The 19,060-nt window shown below is 34.2% G+C and overlaps 1 protein-coding gene across 2 annotated transcripts in view; it reads left to right on the top strand.

Moving 5' to 3' along the window:
* DNAAF5 (dynein axonemal assembly factor 5) overlaps window positions 1-19,049 on the top strand; it is a 79,348-nt gene extending 60,299 nt beyond the window's left edge. Inside the window, exons 10-13 of one of the 2 annotated variants that reach the window (XR_469871.3) lie at window positions 1,724-1,874; window positions 2,744-2,900; window positions 8,264-8,427; window positions 14,878-15,004. Coding sequence is in view for 1 of the 2 variants with exons in the window: in XM_001378130.4 (XP_001378167.2) it covers window positions 1,724-1,874; window positions 2,744-2,900; window positions 14,878-15,069; window positions 16,418-16,554 (637 nt within the window). In the remaining variant the exon portion in view is untranslated. Of the gene's footprint in view, window positions 1-1,723; window positions 1,875-2,743; window positions 2,901-8,263; window positions 8,428-14,877; window positions 15,070-16,417 lie in introns of those variants that run through there. The other variant, XM_001378130.4, reaches the window with a different exon arrangement.
* Window positions 19,050-19,060: the final 11 nt, after the last annotated feature.

Raw genomic sequence — 19,060 nt, 5'->3', positions numbered from 1 at the left:
CTTGAACTACCAAAAAACTTTTTTACTGAATTAGAAAAACTATAACAAAATTCATTTGGGAGAACAAAAGATCAAGGATATCCAGGGAAATCATGAAAAAAAAAATGCAAAGGAAGGAGGACTTGCAGTACCAGATCTCAAACTATACTATAAAGCAGTGGTTATAAAAACAATTTAGTACTGGCTAAGAGACAGAAAGGAGGATCAGTGGAATAGACTAGGGGTAAATGACCTCAGCAAGATAGTCTATGATAAGCCAAAAGATCCCATTTTGGGGGACCAAAACCCACTATTTGATAAAAAACTGCGGGGGAAAATTGGAAGACAGTATGAGAGAGATTAGGTTTGGATCAACATCTTACACCCTACACCAAGATAAACTCAGAATGGATGAATGACCTGAATATAAAGAAGGAAAGTATATGCAAATTAGGCGAACACAGAATAGTATACTTGTCAGTTCTTTGGGAAAGGAAAGACTTTAAAACCAGGCAAGAGCTAGAAAAAATCACAAAATGTAAAATCAATAATTTTGATTACATCAAATTAAAAAGGTTTTGTACAAACAAAATGAATGCATCTAAAATTAGAAGGGAAGCAACAAACTGGGAAACAATCTTCATTACAAAAACCTCTGACAAAGATCTAATTACTCAAATTTATAAAGAGCTAAACCAATTGTACAAAAAATCAAGCCATTCTCCAATTGATAAATGGGTAAGGGATATGAATAGGCAATTTTCAGTCAAAGAAATCAAAACTATTAATAAGCACATGAAAAAGTGTTCTAAATCTCTTATAATCAGAGAAATGCAAATCAAAACAACTCTGAGGTACCACTTCACACCTAGCAGATTGGCTACAATGACAGGAAAAGGAAAGTAATGAATGCTGGAGGGGATGTGGCAAAGTTGGGACATTAATGCATTGCTGGTAGAGTTGTGAATTGATCCAACCATTCTGGAGGGCAATTTGGAACTATGCCCAAAGGGTGCTAAAAGACTGTCTGCCCTTTGATCCAGCCATAGCACTGCTAGGTTTTTTCCCCAAAGAGATAAGGAAAAAGACATATACAAAAATATTCATAGCTGTGCTCTTTGTGGTGGCAAAAAATTGGAAAATGGGGGGATGCCCTTCAATTGGGGAATTGCTGAACAAATTGTGGCATATGTTGGTGATGGAATACTATTGTGCTCAAAGGAATAATAAAGTGGAGGAATTCCATGGCAACTGGAACAATTTCCAGGAACTGATACAGAGTGAGAGGAGCAGAACCAGGAGAACATTATACACAGAGACTGATACACTGTGGTACAATCGAATGTAATGGATTTCTCCATTAGTAACAATGCAATGACCCTGAACAACTCAGAGGAATCTATGAGAAAAACCACTATCCACATCCAGAGGAAACACTGAGAGAGTAAAAACACTAAAGCAAAACAACTGCTTGATCCCATGGGTCGAGGGGCATATGGTTGGGATGTAGACTATGAATCAACATCCTGGTGCAAATATCAACAACATGGAAATAGGTTCTAATCAAGGACACATGTAATACCCAATGGAATTGCACTGTCGGCTATGGGAGGGGTGGGTGGAGGGGAGGGAGGGAAATAATGTGATTATTGTAACCAAAAAATACATTAATTAATTTAAATAAATTTAAAAAACAATAAAGTAACTGTTTACCTCCTTTATTTGCTTTCTCATTTGGTTTTAGGCAGTTTCATGGCTACCTTGAGACAGTGATAAAAGACATATTGGTTCCTAATCTGGAGTGGCATGCTGGAAGAACTGCAGGTGCTATTCGCACTACAGCTGTATCATGCCTTTGGGCTCTTATTCACAGTGAGATACTTTCATCAAAACAGGTATAATTCTCAAATCATTTGTAAAGCATATGTTAGAAAACATCCATAATGGAAAAAAAATTCAAGCCTCATTAAATGTAAAAGCACTCTACGAAGAAGCTTTGAACAGATATAGTTTAAAATTTTTGCTTGTGAAAAACATCACATTAAGTTCACAAAATTCAACTTATATTTTAATCAACTAAATTATCTGTAGTTAAGTTTTCTAAGTAAACTAAGTATTCTAAGTAAATCTCTTAAGATTATGCAGACTCCAAGTTTTTTATAATTAAAATTTAATCATACTGATATAACTGATATCATACTTTCATAGACATACATTACTGGGAAAATGCCTTCAATTAATCATTAGTTGGGAAAAGAAATCAAATGATTATTTAAAATGTTAAATTTCTGTTACTGCTTCAAGTATATAGCTTTTGCTGAACAATAACAAAATGCATAAGGAGCAAAAAGTTTTCAAAATATCCTTATGATGCATGAGCACCATCTTGTGGTATACCAAAGAAGTGATTATTTCTAAGTAAAAAAGTATTACCAAGATGCCAGTTGGAAGAAAAAATACAGTTTTGAGTAATCCTGTTATAATTCCTTTTTCAATATTGTTACATGGTTAATTATAGAAAGGGGATGAATTGTACTATGGACAATAACTATCTAGATTCAACAAAAAAAAAGTAAACATTTGCATCATGAGAGGGCAAGTTAGAAATGACTAAGTATTCATTAAATTTTACATAAAGACCATATGTTTCATTTTATGTTCATAAGCACACATACTGTATGATTGATCCTTGATATAATGTTCTTGTCACTAGGGTTAGTTCCAGTTTTGAATTGGAAGTTAATCTTTGTATTTTTTTTTGTAGATAATAGAAATACAAGAAGTATTGATGCCTCAAATTATTAATACACTGGAAGAAGATTCTAAAATGACTCGATTAATGTCATGCCGTATTATTAACATATTTTTAAAGGCCTGTACTGACATAATTGATCCAGATAAATTCATCAAGATTTATCCAGGTAGGATTTATTTTCCCACCAGAGTAAATTCATTTTGTAGTTTGTTGGTTGTATCTAATTATAATGAAAACATGTTGCAAACTTTTTGTTTATTGATGCTTTTTGTTTCTAGTATTGCTCTTATTTCCCAACAGACTTTCCCCCCACAACATACACCCATAGAATCCTTACTTGTAACAAATAAAATAAACCAGTTAAGCAAAATCTATCACATCATCCCTCTATCAAGAGAAGTGTGTTCCATCATCAATCCTCTGGAACCAAATTTAGTCATTGCATTTAATCTGAGTTCTGATAGCTCAAAATGATGTTTTTATTTACATTATGGTCACTGTATCTTTAGGTCTTATTTCACTTTATGAGTTTATATGTTTTCCTTAATCTCAACACATGAAATACATGAAATTATAAGAAATTTAATACATATCTATTATAGACAGCTTATTTTTCTTTTTAAAAATATAATAAATCCAGTCTGTAATTTTTAAAGCTAACCTGTTTGTGTGTGATTCTTCTTGGCCTTCTTTCTGTTTTCTTCTGTGTATATGTATTTTTTTTAAAGGTGCTTCAATGACCCTGTCTTTTTTCTTTTATCATTTGTTATTGTTGTTTTTGATGCCTTCTCCCTAACTCCCCCAGTCCCTTGCACCCTATCCCCATTAGAACAAAAAAACAAAGCTCTTAAAATATGCATAATCAAGTAAAAAAGATTCCCATATTAGCCCTATCAGGAAGGGTATGCCTTATTCTGCATGTTTAGACCTTATTCTGCATCATCTCTCTATCAAGAGATGGGTAATGTCTATCAATAGTCCTCTAGAATAATGACTAGTCAATGCACTGGTCAAAGTTTTCAAACCTTTTAAAGCTGATTTCTCTTTATTTTATGTAAATTGTTCTAATTCTGTGTTCTTTATTCTACATCTGTTTATATGAGTCTTCCCAGTTTTCTCTCAAACTATCCTTTCATTATTTCTTACAGTGCAGTAATAGTTCTTTATATACCATAGTTTGCTTAGCATTTTTTCAGGAGATGGGCATCCGCTCAGTTTCCAGTTCTTTGCTGTAGCAAAAAGAGGTATTATAAACATATTTGCACATAGGGATTCTTTTCTTTCTTTGATCTCTTTGGGATATAGGCCCAATAGTGGTATCACTAAGTCAAAAGGAATACACTTTAGTAACTTTTGGGGGCATAGTTCCAAATTGCTTTCCCAAATAATGAGATTAATTTATAGTTCCATCATCACTGTGCCTCTTTTCCCACAGCCCCTCCAATAATTGGCCCTCCTTGTCATACTTGTCAGTCTGATGGATGCGAACTAAAACATCAAAGCTCAAAGCTATTTTATTTTGAATTTCTCTTAATTAATAGTTATTTAGATCATTTTTTCATATGGCTGATTATAGCTTCACTTTTTTCCCTTGAAAACCATCCATCAACAATTTAGCTACTGGGGAATGATTCTTATTCTTATATATATGAATCAGTTTCTTATATAATTTGGACATGAGATAAATTTACAAGTATTTTCTCAATTTTGTTCATTAGTATTTCTTTGTAAAAATATTTTAAGTTTTATGTAATCAGAATTGTCCACCTTGTTTTCTATGATCCTTTCTAATGTTTGTTTGGTCATTAACTTTTCTTCTATCTATTGATCTGAAAGGTAATTTGTTCCTTGCCCTCATAATTTGTTTATGAAACCTTTTATGTTTAAGTCAAGTACGTTAAATAATAGTGGTAATCATGGTCATCCTTGCTTTGCCCCATATCTTATTGGAATTTTTCTCCCTTATATAAAATGTTTTCTCTTGATTTGGGATCGATATGATTTACCATATTAAAGAAAGATCCATTTATTCCTAGCTTTCTAGAGTTTTTAACAGAAAAGCCTGTTGATTTTATTAAAAACCTTTTCAATGTCTATTTATGTAATAATAGCTTTGCTTTTTTTTGTTGTTGTTGAGCATATTTTATGTTTATAACTTGTCTTATATTAGACTAATCCTGTATTTCTGGTAAAAATCCAACCTGGTAATAAATACAATCTTTTTAATATATTCTAACCTCTTTCCTAATTTATTAAAAATTTTTGTTAGTGTTCATTGGATACATTCTATAGTTTTCTTTCTCTCCTTTGTTTTGTCCTCATTTAGGTATCAAGACCATGTTTGTATCCTAGAAAGGGTTTTAGAAGGGTCTTTTTTTCCAATTTTTGCAAAAGTTTACATAATATTTGAATGGATTATTCCTAGAATGTTTTATAGTATTTAATTATAAATCTATCTGATCCTGGAATTTTTTTCTTTGCAAGTTCATTTATTGTTTGTCCAATTTCATTTGTCTATTGAGCTGTTTGAACAATCCATTTCTCATATTATCTGGATATTTTACATTTTTATAAGTATTCACATAACTTTTGTTGGTAAAAATTTGGGCAAAATATTTTCTAATCATTTCCTTTATTTCATCTTCAATAGTTGTGAATGCTTTTCCATTTTTTGTACAAAATTTGGATTTCTAGCTTAATTGTTTATACATACACATAAATACTTATATTCCTTCTTTTTTTTTTTAACCATTGATTTTGCCTTAAGATATCATGTTGTCTCATGAAGTCATTTCCTTCTGTTTAGCCCCATTCTAAGTTTCAGGGAGTTCAGTTCTTGGGTTAGACTTATTACTACTAGTTTCTTTTTTTTTTTTTAAACATTATTTTATTTGGTCATTTCCGAACATTATTAATTGGAGACAAAGATCATTTTCTTTTCCTTCCCTCCCCACCTATCCCATAGCCGACGATTCCACTGGGTATCACATGTGTTCTTGATATGAACCCATTTCCATGTTGTGGGTATACTAGTTTCTAAGTTATTCATTCTCCCTGCCAGTCTTTTTACCCTAGCTGTGATTTCCATTAACATTGCATTTTTTTAAATCTCATTTCATTTCTTCTAGGCACTTCTGTGCACTTGTAGTTCTCATGGCCAAAACATATTTTCACCAAGGCTATGTTTAGATTCATGGAGTTACTCTTTTATTTTACATATATCTCTCAACTTCTTTCAGTACAAGGTATTTATTGTTTGATGTTTTCTTTTTACTCATTTCTATAGTTTCACTGGAGGGATTTGTTCTTTAGTCCAACTCTGCTTCTCCTGTACCTTTGAATGTTATTGGCTGGCCTTTGGTCTTGAATATTATGGCTAAGATCATTATATTCTATCTTCTTAAGAAATTGTCTGCTCTTGTCACCTGCTTGTGGTTTGGGCATGGTCTGCCTGGACACTGGTATGGCACTATCTTCTGAGGTAATTTGGATATGACCTGGAGACTAATTTGACCCTGTCTCCAACTGAGGTTGGGGCTCTGTTGTAGTCCCTTACAACATGCTGGTCTGACTCTGTCTCCTGCCAAAGCTAGGGCTCCAAGGTTACTCTGTATTTCCGTTTCCTACTGTAGCTAGGTCTCCAAGATCTTCCTGTGTTCGCCTATACTCAGATCCTATTTCTTACTTTGAGACCAGGTTGTATGTGTGTCTTCTTCTTAACTTAGCTTTGACTTGTCAGAGCCTCTTCAGGATTCTGGTAATCTCTTTGTACAATCCTAGACAGTATGGAGGAGTATATAGCTGATTCTCATTGGTTTTATTTATTTTTTTAAAATCCTTGTCTTCTGTGTTAGTACCAATTCTATGACAGAAGAGTGTCAAGACCTAGGCAACTGGAATTGTTATTTGCCCAGAGGTACACAGAAAATTTCTGAGACCATGTTTAAATCTAGGACCTCTATGTAGGCAAGGATCTTTATCCACGGAGCCACTTACCTTCCCCTTAAACTTTATCAATATTGACATTTTCTCTAAAAGTAAAACCAGGTAAAAGTTGTAACCAAGTGGAAGAATGACTTTCCTTAGAGAGGTAACTAAAAAAATAGGCAGATACAGTTGCATTCTGCACATTAATGTAACAAGAAAAATAATTCCAAAATCATCTCACCTTGTAGTATTTGTGATGAACATTAAAGACAAAAATAGTAATTACAATTAATGAACTAGTTTCTATTGCAAAGGGTGAAGAATTCTAAAAATTTGGTAAGATCGTCAAAACTGTTAAATCAACATATCTCTACAGTTAATTACATTAGTGCAGAGGTGAGCACAGACAGCAAAAAATATCATTTTTTTCAGAATTAAGAAATTAAAAGATGAAATGCTTATAAACCTTGCAGAAACCTCATTACTATATATTATGCTTTCAGAAAAAAAATCAGTTGTCACTGGACATAGTAAGCATTAAATATCACAAAAACCAAAATTTACTATATTAATGGACAGGAAATGCCTTGTTTACTGATGTGGAAGCCATTTCCAAATCAGCTCTTTCTGTGCAGTTGAACCATCAACTTATTAGAACAAAGTTCAAAATCAATACCATATTAGGAGAAAGAATAAAAATTAGAAGATATGGTCATAATTACAGTAACTCCAACCTGACCTTTGCCAAGAAGTGGTTGATGCTGAAAAATGAGAAATGGATAAAGAAACATTGAAATAGACTATCCCAATTTCCTATGAAAGTTTAATAAAGCCTCTGTCAATAAATATTTGATCTTGCCATATGTAGATATGAAGCAACCATGATTAAAACTGGTTTAAAATATCAACTCATTTGTGAAACATTAAGGAAAAGAATAATGGAAGATTATGTGAACTGTATCACTGCAAAAACTGGGATGTAGTGGAAGGGATTTATACATACATGTGTGTGTGTGTATGTATATATATATATATATGGAATAACATTTGTTCAAGAAACTAACTTCATGGGGGCAGCTGGGAAGCTCAGTGGATTGAGAGCCAGGCCTAGAGATGGGAGGTCCTAGGTTCAAATCTGGCCTCAGACACTTCCCAGCCCTGTGATCCTGGGCAAGTCACTTGACCCCCATTGCCTAGCCCTTACCACTCTTCTGCCTTGGAACCAATACACAGTATTGATTCCAAGATGGAAGGTAAGGGTTTAAAAAAAAAAAGAAACTAAGATGATCATTGACAGTAGCACCTCCATATTTTAACTTTTAATGCCTGATTCCTTAATGTTCCATAAAAGGAAATGAAAATAGTACTAAAAACAAAGATGAGAAGAACTGGATCAGTCTAGTTTAATATTGAGGAAATGCATACTCTTAACATTTTGGGGGCATAGAGGGATTATTCTCAAACTCTCTTAAATATGGGGAACCCTGAAATGATGGAGGGAGAAGTCACAGAGAATATTACTCCCCCCAAAAAAGGCAATCAAAAGGACATTAATAACTCCCATTCCTTATGTCTACTTTATTATCTCTATAAAAATCTTAGAAAAAGACCTACATGTTTCAAGGATCTTCTAGAAGAAAATGAAAGAGATGGTTGGTAAATTAAGGACACCACCCAGCTGAACTTTCCCAGCATTTTCCTCTATATAAGTTTAAAATAATGCCTCAAATCAAATGTTGGAAAAGCAGAGCTAACAAAAGGTCAAGGTAAGACATTTCTCCTGCCTAAGAAATCTAAAGAGGTCAGCAGGAAAAGTCTATAATACCAGATAGAGGCTTGTTGGGAGCCCACATGCACAGGGGTAGCAACAGCAATGGCTCTAGGAACTCTCAATCCAGAGATAGTGGAGTGGGGGTAAGACAACTGGTCAGAAAGAGATTATGGGGGACCTTTTGCTAGCACTGGATACAGTTAAAATGATTGATAATTCTATTCCCCATACTTAGTTCCAGGACAAAAAGGAGCACTGGTGGTCATACAGAGACCCTGGGCAGAGTTTCAAAGCAAAGAGAAGTATTAGCACTTATATCTTCAAGGGACCAAGGGCTCTTCCTGAGTAAGAACCAAATCATAGACTAAGAAAGCAGTGACTACACCTCTTCCAGGATACCACCTTAGAAGTACCAAAAACTTGTAGACCCACAAAACTAGCTCTGAAAACAGCAACATAAAAAAGAATGATGCTTGGCACAATGCTTCCCTACCCCAAGGTTAGCAGAGCCCAACTTTTACATAAAGTTCAAAGTCAAGAAATAGAATGGAAAAATAAACAAACAACCAAAAAAAGAACTTGACAATAAAAAGTTACATTGTTGGCAGGGAAGACCAAGACATAAACTCAGAGGAAGACAAAAATGTGAAAATAGCTACCCAAAAAGCCTCAAAGAAAAATGCTAATTGTACTCAAGCCCAATAAGAATTCCTGGAAGAGTTTAAAGAAAGAGATAAAAGTGGTAGAGGAAAAATTGAAAAAAGAAATGAGGGTGATTCAAGAAAATTATGGAAATTGAATTAACAGCTCAGGAAGAAAGGCACAAAACAAACAAATAAGAAAACTTACTCTAAAAAACAGGATTTTGCTATTGATAAAAGAGAGACACAAATTCCCTAAAGAAAAGAACTTCTTAAAAAATGGAATGGGCTGCATGGAAAAAAGAAGTACAAAATCTCCTTAAAAAAAATTATTTCCTAAATATTAGAATTGGGAAAATAGGGGCTAATGATTCCAAGAAACAAAACAAAGTCAAAAAAATTGGGAAAAAAATAGAAGAAAATATGAAATACCACAGAAAAATAAGTGACCTGGAAAAAAAAGACTAAGGAAAGATAATTTAAGAATTATTAGACTACTTGAAGAAAATGAGAAGGGAATAGGCAGATTATTGTTTGGAGATGATGTTGAAGAATTGCATCATACAACTAACAGAAACATGCAGAGAACACATCTCATTGTGTTTATTGTTTGCTAATTATTTTTTAAAATATTTGATTTGAGAGAGCAAAACGTAGCCCTAAAAGGCTGTCTTCCAATTGAGTATCTCCCATGCATATATTTAAAACACAGATCTCTTTATGGATACAAAAATAGAAACAATTTTGTTTAATAATTCTAATTATCAATTTCATATGAAGCAAAAAAAGGAAACATATGCTTGGCAAAGGTGTTGTTACTATCACAGAAAATATACAATGCAGTCTAAATGAAAAGATTGCCTATTTTGACCAGGGGTTTCTACCAAGGGGATCTTTTTGTTGTTGTTGTTTGTTTGTTTGTTTGTTTGTTTAATATTTTGACAACTATTTCAGTGCAATTGATCTTCTTTGTAGTTCTATGTATTTTATTTCATGAATTTAAAACATTAGTCTTAGTAGGTATCCATAAACTTTACCAGTTGTAAAACAGAAATGCCTCTTCCTTAGATAAGGAAGTCTTCTTTGCAGATAACAATTAGCTAATTGTACCACATCCCTGAATGCTTTTAGAGCTTCCAAATTAAAATCCACAACCATTCAAAAGTTAGGCCTTCACACATAACCTTCAGAGGAAAATTCCAAGTAGATGAAAAATGCCTCTTGTCCATACATTACATAGTAATATGGACAGACTGAAAAGCTGATCTGTCCATGTATTTAGGATAGATACTACATTTGGATAATGGGGCTGGGTTCAGAGATAATTAGGAAAAAGGAAAATATTTCATTACATTTGGGGAATTGTACAATATTTTCACTGATATCAAGCTTCTCCCTGAAACAAAACTCCATCTTTTTTTAACATCAGTATTCCTTGGATACTGCATACTGTTCTATAATTCATAGATGATGATAATAGTATATACTTCACATTTGTTGTGAGATTTTATATAAAATGTTTTGTAAACCTAGAAGCACTATGTAAATGTTAACTATGGTTATTATTCTTATAGCTATAATATATAAAGAATAAAAATTGTAAGTAACCCAAAGAGCAATGGAACAGTGTTTATAGTGAATATAAGTAGACTGTAACATATGGGGTATAAAAGATAACATCTGGTAGATAAATGATCTGAAAAGGAATAGGGCAGTCATGGATCATGTATATATAAGTGTAAGGGTTAAATCAGGGTTTTGACTAAATAAGAGAGTTATAAATTCAGTGTTGTAGTTGCCAAATTCAAAATATTATCTCTAAGCCAGAAAAAAACCATTAGCAGCTTTTATTTATAATGAGGAAGAGAAAGAGTTGAAGTAGGAAATGTAGGAGGGAAAGAGGTAAGGAATTGCCTCGCCTACCCTAAGTGCTGATCCGATGAGATTCAGTTTGCTCCCCAAAAAAGTTTCAATCTCCTCGTGGAAGTCTGAGTCACTCACCCGCAAGCCGATGCAGGATCCAAGGAAATTCTCCACAGAACTCACACTGAAGGGACTGTCCCACCAAAGTTATAGTCTTTTTTCCACGTACAGGAACCAATCGCAGTCTTTCAGATTGCCTAGCACTGCCCAGGGAGGGGTAGTGGCATCTGGAGTTGTCACCCACTCTATCAAGTAACTTGTGAACTCTCATACTTAGTGACTGGCAAGGTACTAAGTAGGAATACTTAAAATTTTTTATTAATTAACTTAAAAGCTGCTGATTGATAGACAAAGAGAATTTGATTCATTCTTCACACAAGTATAGATTGAGGGATAACAAGATAGGCCACCCCTGTGCTGTACTGGTAACTGTATAATCTTTTTTTTTTTTTAATTTTATAATATTTGATCATTTCCAAGCATTATTCATTAAAGACAAAGATCATTTTCTTTTCCGCTCCCCAACCCCCCCATAGCCGACGCATGATTCCACTGGGTATCACGTGTTCTTGATTCGAACCCATTGCCATGTTGTTGATATTTGCATTAGAGTGTTCGTTTAGAGTCTCTCTTCTGTCATGTCCCCTCAACCGCTGTAGTCAGGCAGTTGCTTTTCCTCAGTGTTTCTACTCCCACAGTTTATCCTCTGCTTGTGAATAGTGTTTTTTTCTCCTAGATCCCTGCAGATTGTTCAGGGACATTACACCGCCACTAATGGAGAAGTCCATTACATTCAATTATACCACAGTGTATTAGTCTCTGTGTACAATGTTCTCCTGGCTCTGCTCCTCTCGTTCTGCATCACTTCCTGGAGATCGTTCCAGTCTCCATGATTCCTCCACTTTATTATTCCTTTTAGCACAATAGTATTCCATCACCAACATATACCACAGTTTGTTCAGCCATTCCCCAATTGATGGGCATCCCCTCGTTTTCCAGTTTTGGGCCACCACAAAGAGCGCAGCTATGAATATTTTTGTACAAGACTTTGTGTCCATTATCTCTTTGGGGTACAGACCCAGCAGTGCTATGGCTGGATCAAAGGGCAGACAGTCTTTTATCACCCTTTGGGCATAGTTCCAAATTGCCCTCCAGAATGGTTGGATCAATTCACAACTCCACCAGCAATGAATTAATGTCCCTACTTTGCCACATCCCCTCCAGCATTCATTACTTTCCTTTGCTGTCATGTTAGCCAATCTGCTACGTGTGAGGTGATAACTCAGAGTTGTTTTAATTTGCATCTCTCTGATTATAAGAGATTTAGAACACTTCTTCATGTGTTTATTAATAGTTTTGATTTCTTTATCTGAGAACTGCCTATCCATGTCCCTTGCCCATTTATCAATTGGAGAATGGCTTACTGTATAATCTTTTTTTTTTTTTAAACCCTTACCTTCCGTCTTGGAGTCAATACTGTGTATTGGCTCCAAGGCAGAAGAGTGGTAAGGGCTAGGCAATGGGGGTTAAGTGACTTGCCCAAGGTTACACAGCTAGGAAGTGGCTGAGGCCAGATTTGAACCTAGGACCTCCCGTCTCTAGGACTGGCTCTCAATCCACTGAGCTACCCAGCTGCCCCCTTACTGTATAATCTTAAAGAATTTAAAGGAGAGACTTCAACAATGTTGGATGTTTCCTATATATCTCCCTAGATATATAGGAAAACATGGAAAAGAAGAAGCACAGGTTGAGAGTAAATGGGCTGTAGTCTCTGTTCTATGAGATTATACCCAATTGAATGTGAATCATGGATGTACTAAATTGTTTAAACTACAAATAAAGACTTCTCAGGTGATAGAGAAATATGAAGAAAATGCACATTATAGTGCCTTTTGTCGTGTCATCCATTTTGTAAACAATGAATAATAATTTTCATTACAAATGGACTCACCTGTGGGTAAATAAGAGCTCTTCTAATGGATATTTTTATAAACTTCTTGACTCAGAGACTGGTTAAGGACAGGAAATCAAACATTCAAATCAGAAATGTTAGGAATCACTGACATTTTCTAAAAGTAAAGATGCATTATAATTCCAAGGATGATTTTAGGCAATATGCAAACAATTCTGTTTGCTGTCAACTCTTAAGAGAGCATCCATATCTGCTACATAATACCTTTTTTGACATATATACAACTGTTTTCACGCACCTTGCCACCAGAGGGCGCACAAACCTTAGAATTCTTTTTTTTCCTGAGACTTCACTTATTGGAGCAGTGTGTGAAAGACACTGAGGTCATAGCCTTGATCTGTTTGAACTTGCACAGAAGAAAAAAAAAACCTTTCAGAGCCAAAATCACATGTGTGATCCCACTATCAAAGATAATCCTCACATTTTTTTATATTTTGTAATCACCTCTATCTCTTTGGTTAAGAATTCTCCGCCTAGTCCTACGTTAATAGGACAGCAATAAAACAACAATTTTTTAAAAAATCTTTTAAGTACCATGGAGTATTCTAGTCTTGGCAAATCATTGGAGTTATATATAAGACCCCTTAGACATTTTTAAATAGAAATGGATCTTAGAACTCACTTAGTCATCTTTCCATCTTATAGATAAGGAAACTAAGGCTAAAAGTTGAAAAGTAATTTTCTTTTCCCTCTTCATTTATTTCTGAGTTAATGATGCGTCTTTATTTATCATTCTGGGAGGTAGCTAGGTGACTAAGTAGATTAAGAAGCCAGACCTAGAGATAGGAGGTCCTAGCTTGGCTTCATATCTGGCCTCAGACACTTTTTAGCTGTGTAACCCTGGACAAGTCCCTTAACCCCCATTGCCTAGCCCATACCACTCTTCTGCCTTGGAATCAATATACAGTACTGATTCTAAGACAGGGGTGGGAGGGTTGTGGGTTTTGTTTTTTTTTAATCATTCTGCAGGCTATTTTAATTTTGCAGTTTTTTCCATATCGGTTTTTTTCTCACCCTAACCCTAAAATACACACATACCATTACCCCACACAAGGAGAGAAGAAGCACTCCCATTGGGCTGCTGGACAAGGGGGTGGATGAAGTGAGGAATGTCCCCAGTGAGTATAGAAAGGAGGAAGGGAAATGGTTTGAATTCTGCTCACCTCTAGCTCTGCTGCTTGTGAGCCACCCACCTCACCCATTGTGCATTCCTATTGGACTGCTGGGCAGAGGGGCAGGGATGTGAAAAAATGTCATCAGGCACAGTGGAGAAAAGGAAGGGAGCAACTCCGCCTCTCCCTTCTGTCTTTCTAGTAATGAACTGGGGGGGAGGGGGTGGAGATGGACTCATACCCATAGAGAGTGTTCTGTGTGCCATCTTTGGCACCTGTGCTATAGGTTCACCATCACTGTACTATTCCCTACATGAATCTTTTTCTCAGCCAAATGGTCTCTGAGCATGCTTTGGGCTTTCCCACCTCTCACATTGACCTAACTTCTGCTCCTCGTCGATGGATCACATCAAATTTTATCTTCCCTGGGTGGGAGCATCCTAATCACATCTGATTCATGCCCAAAGCTCCAGCCAAACTTTTACAGTGCTTAATGTGTATGTACATGTGTGTATTATGCACATGTATGATGTGCAATACACAGTCTACATAATACAAGTACACAAAGACACACAATTTGTTTAGCATTTACCACTTACTGCCTTGTGTTGTTAATTTTCTCTTTGTGATATATGTATGTCTTCTCAATTAGATTATGAACTTCTTGAGGTCCATTTTCTTTTTTTCTGTCTTCTATGAAACCTAACAATGTCTTGAACATAGTGGATGTTAAATAGATTACTTATAGTGATTTCAAAAAAAAATAAATGCTTAAATTTTTTTATTTCTTCTTTTAGAACTCTTGAAACGTCTGGATGATTCTTCAAATGAAGTACGAATTGCAGCTATGAGTTCCTTAATTAGCTTGCTTCATTGTATCAAAAATGATGATGAGAAATCCTATTTAAAAAGCAATATGCAATTTCTTTACAAAGAACTGTTGGTCCACCTTGATGACCCAGATAGTACCATTCAGGATGCAGTATTAGGTAAGAAATCCCACTAAGTGTGACCAGCTATAAGTTGCTAAAATGAAATTAGTGAGATGCTGAGGAGATAACCAAGACATACTCCTGGAACAATCAGGAAGGCACAGAGAATGAGCACAATAAATACAGTCTTATTCCTGTTCAGACCTTCTGACACTTGTTATGTGTTAGATGTGTGAGATGTGAGGCTATGTGAGATGCTGAAAATGATTTTGAGAACATAATTATCAATCTAGGTAGTTTTTCAGCTGAATGACTGAGAATTTAAAATAATATAGTAATAATGATAAATAAAATAAAATAATGTTTGCCTTCTAGTACTTTTCACTTACTGTTTTCTTTTTTGTTCTATTTCTAGTATTGTTGCTTGTCTTAAGTAATATATGTTAAAGAGTCTCAACATTAGCAGCATAGAATGAAACATTAGCATTAGTCTTTTGCTTCCTGATGGAACAGGGCAGGTCAGTCAGCAACAATGAAGGTGACCCAGTCATTCAGGCAGATTAATGTCAGTAGATAAAATCTGCTCTTTCTTCCTCTTCTCTCAAATTCCTCTCATTCCTACCATACCCCTCCTCAATCAGAGAGATCCTTGTTGCCAAATGATTTTTACCCAGCAACTTTTATTTCTTTATTTTAAGACTAGCAGCGTCTTAAAGTTTGGTTGACTTTAAAAAACAAACAAACAATATTTTGGGTTTTTCCCCATTTGCATGTCAAAACAATTTCTTTTTATTTCTTTTCCTTTTTTAATTAAAACACCTTAAGATCAATACTATGTGTTGGTTCTAACGCAGAAGAATAGTAAGGACTATGCAATAGAGGTGAATTGCCCAGGGTCACATAGCTAGGAATTCTGTGTGTCACATTTGAACCCAGAACCTCCTGTGTCTAGGCCTGGCTCTCAACCTATTGAGCCACTTAAATTTTCAAGTTCCAAATTCTCTTCTCTTCCCCCTCCCTGAGATAATAAGCAATTCGATATCCATTGTACATGTGTATTTTCCATATTGTTATAAAAGAAAACATAGGAAAACTGAAAAAAGTGAAAAATTATATGCTTTGGTTTGCATTTGAACTCTGTCAGTTTGTTCTGTGGAGGTGAATAACATTTTTCATCATGAGTCCTTTGGAATCAAGTTGTCAAGACTTTTAAAAAGAATTTTCTCTGGCTCTATTATAGTTAGATGAATGTAATAAATTAGTCATTTAAAAATTCCAAAAAGATTTTTCCTTTTATTAAAATTTATACAGCTTATATTTGCACTTGAAGACATGATTTTGAATTGAGATGGCATATTTTAAATGTTCATTTATCATTTCTGACTTGCTTTTTTTTTTTCTATAGGGGTTTTAAAGGAAGGAAGTATTCTATTCCCAAACATACTCATGGAAGAAATTGAAGCTGTTAAATACAAACACCGATCTCTAGTTTATTGTGAACAGCTTTTGCAACACATCCAATCAACTACAAGTGTCCTCTAAATGCAAGATTCTAGAAATAGTGGATTTATTACAATTTTTTTAATTGTATGCTATTGTCAGATTTCTGTCTTTTTTTTTTGGACATTAGTTGAAAGTACTTAATTCTAGAAGCAGAGCTATTTTTTTATTATCAACCCAGAAAAAGCAAGAAATTATAGTGTTAAAAAATGTTCTTTTTTTTTTTTGCACAACAGTATTCTAGGAATACACATTCTCCTGTGAACTTCTTAATAATTTTTAAAAGCAATATTAATGCATATTAAATAGATTCTGTACTCAGGTGTAATTTATACAGTTTATTCACAGGACACTTAGTCTCTGGGTGATTTTAAATTAAAATTAAATGCAGTTGTCCACACTGACAGTAAAACCAACATTATTTTTATCTTAATATGTATTGGATGCATATGTGAGTTAATACTATCATACTGATTAGATTTAAATGACCAGGAGTCATTATTATTAATTTTCTATTCCAGTAATTTAATAAAGTAGAAAAACCAAGATTTTTAACTATTTCTTAGGTTCTGTGTGATGTAACTAATAGCTAAGGCCACACACTTTAGAAAATACTTTTATATCAGAGAATTGTCACAAGTAAAATGTTCACCACTTTCAACGGATTGTAATTTAATATGCAAATAGTCATTCTTGAAGAAAAAAATTAACATTTAGATTGACAGTGTTGAAGTCCAAATAATGGATAAGATATAATTTTAGTTGCTTTCTTATAAAATAAATAATAAAACATATCTTTTATTTTTAAATCTATCAGATGTTTCACAATGATTATTTCTTAGCACTTTCTTTTCCAAAGTGCCTTATAGACTTAAATTTTCAAATATATATTGTCCCTATAGGCCAACATTTATATTGACCCAAGGAAAAGGTAATACATTTTTTCTATTTTGCAGTAATTTATTATACCATTTAAAATTTGGCATTTTATGTTTGAAAATGTAATTAAAGTTTTCCATCTTATACTATTGGATGAATGTGTATTTTTTTCTTAATGCTTGGCAAACATTTTTAAAAACAACTGTTTTTTCCAGTCTTCCTTTTTAAAGACTTAAAGGCAAAGAGCTAAATCCCCATTGAGTCCTCATGTAGATACAACTTTAAGGATAATAACTTACTGTTACATAATGCTTTAAGGTTTACAAAGCATTTCACCTGGATTGTTTTATGTCATCTTCACAACAATCCTTTGAGTAAAGAGGCATATTCCTGTTTAAAGATGAGCCCACTAAGGCTAAGCATGGCCTGGTGACTTAATCAGGTTTATACAGCTAAGTTCCAAAGTAGAGCATCAGATCCATGTCTCATGATGCCAAAGTTTCATGTTCTGTCCACTACTTTCCATGACATCCACATTCGTGTTGCCTTTGTTTACTAGACCAGACCTCAATTTTTTGATGTGATTAACTCCAAATCATCTCATTTCTGATCATCCCTATTGAACTCTAATTAAAAAACAGTAGTGGAGTAGCTATGGCTCAGTGGATAGAGAACCAGGCCTAAGGTTAGGAAGTCCTCAGTTCAAGTCTGGCCTCAGATGCTTCCTAGCTGTGTGACCCTGGGAAAGTCACTTAAAGTCATTGCCTACCCCTTAACATTCTGCCTTGGAAGCAATAGATTCTAAATCTTCTTTAAAAGGAATCTTTTTCTTTAATAACCAGAAACATGAAAATTAAACTAGTTTTATCAGCTGATAAAACTCACAAAGATCACAAAACATGGAAAAATTCAGTGCTCCCATTGCTAGGCATCAACAGCTTATTTAATAGGGTAATTCTGGAGTAGACTGTTGGCCAGCACATATTTACTCTAATAAGTAGGCAGTCTGATTGTATTTAGATAACTGATGTGGATAGCTCCCACATCGATAAATAATTTTTGGTGTTTGAGAATAATCATTTTTTTTTTTGGTAATGTGATTTGATGCTCACCATGTTCATTATTTCTCAACTCTTTAATTTACATTTTTTTATTCTAAACTTAAACACTTAAGAAAAAAAGCTTTTCAAAACAGATAGAACAACTTCATATATATATAATTATTACAAAATAGACAAACAAATGTACTACCACTTCTTTGGGTCCATATAAATGTTGGCCTCTAAGGCATCACATTTCTTGCCTTCTCAGTGAGTGGGGGAGGAATGGAGGTAGGCAGAGAGATTTGGAACGGAATATTAAAATTTTAAAAAAATTTAATAGCAGAATAGTAAATTTGCTGTGAAATCATGAATCTTCATTTCATACAGCTTGCTTAAAAGAAAAAACCTTACATATTGCTTTCAAAAATGCCCTGCTTACCTGTGCTTCCTTCTAAATTTCCTTCTATTTTCTTTTGTGCATTTTAAAAAAAATGTTATAATGACCTACTTTCTTTTTTAGAACACTCTGTAGAATGCACTCTTCTTTAAAATGCTTTTTTGAAAATGTATTAAAACATTTAAATAAATGTATTGGTACATATTTTGAAAATTTCACATATACCTTG

This window comes from Monodelphis domestica, chromosome 7 (assembly GCF_027887165.1).
Source record: "Monodelphis domestica isolate mMonDom1 chromosome 7, mMonDom1.pri, whole genome shotgun sequence".
Lineage (NCBI taxonomy): Eukaryota > Metazoa > Chordata > Mammalia > Didelphimorphia > Didelphidae > Monodelphis > Monodelphis domestica.
The sequence above is the reverse complement of the archived record's forward strand: the minus strand, read 5'-3'. Positions and strand labels throughout refer to the sequence as shown.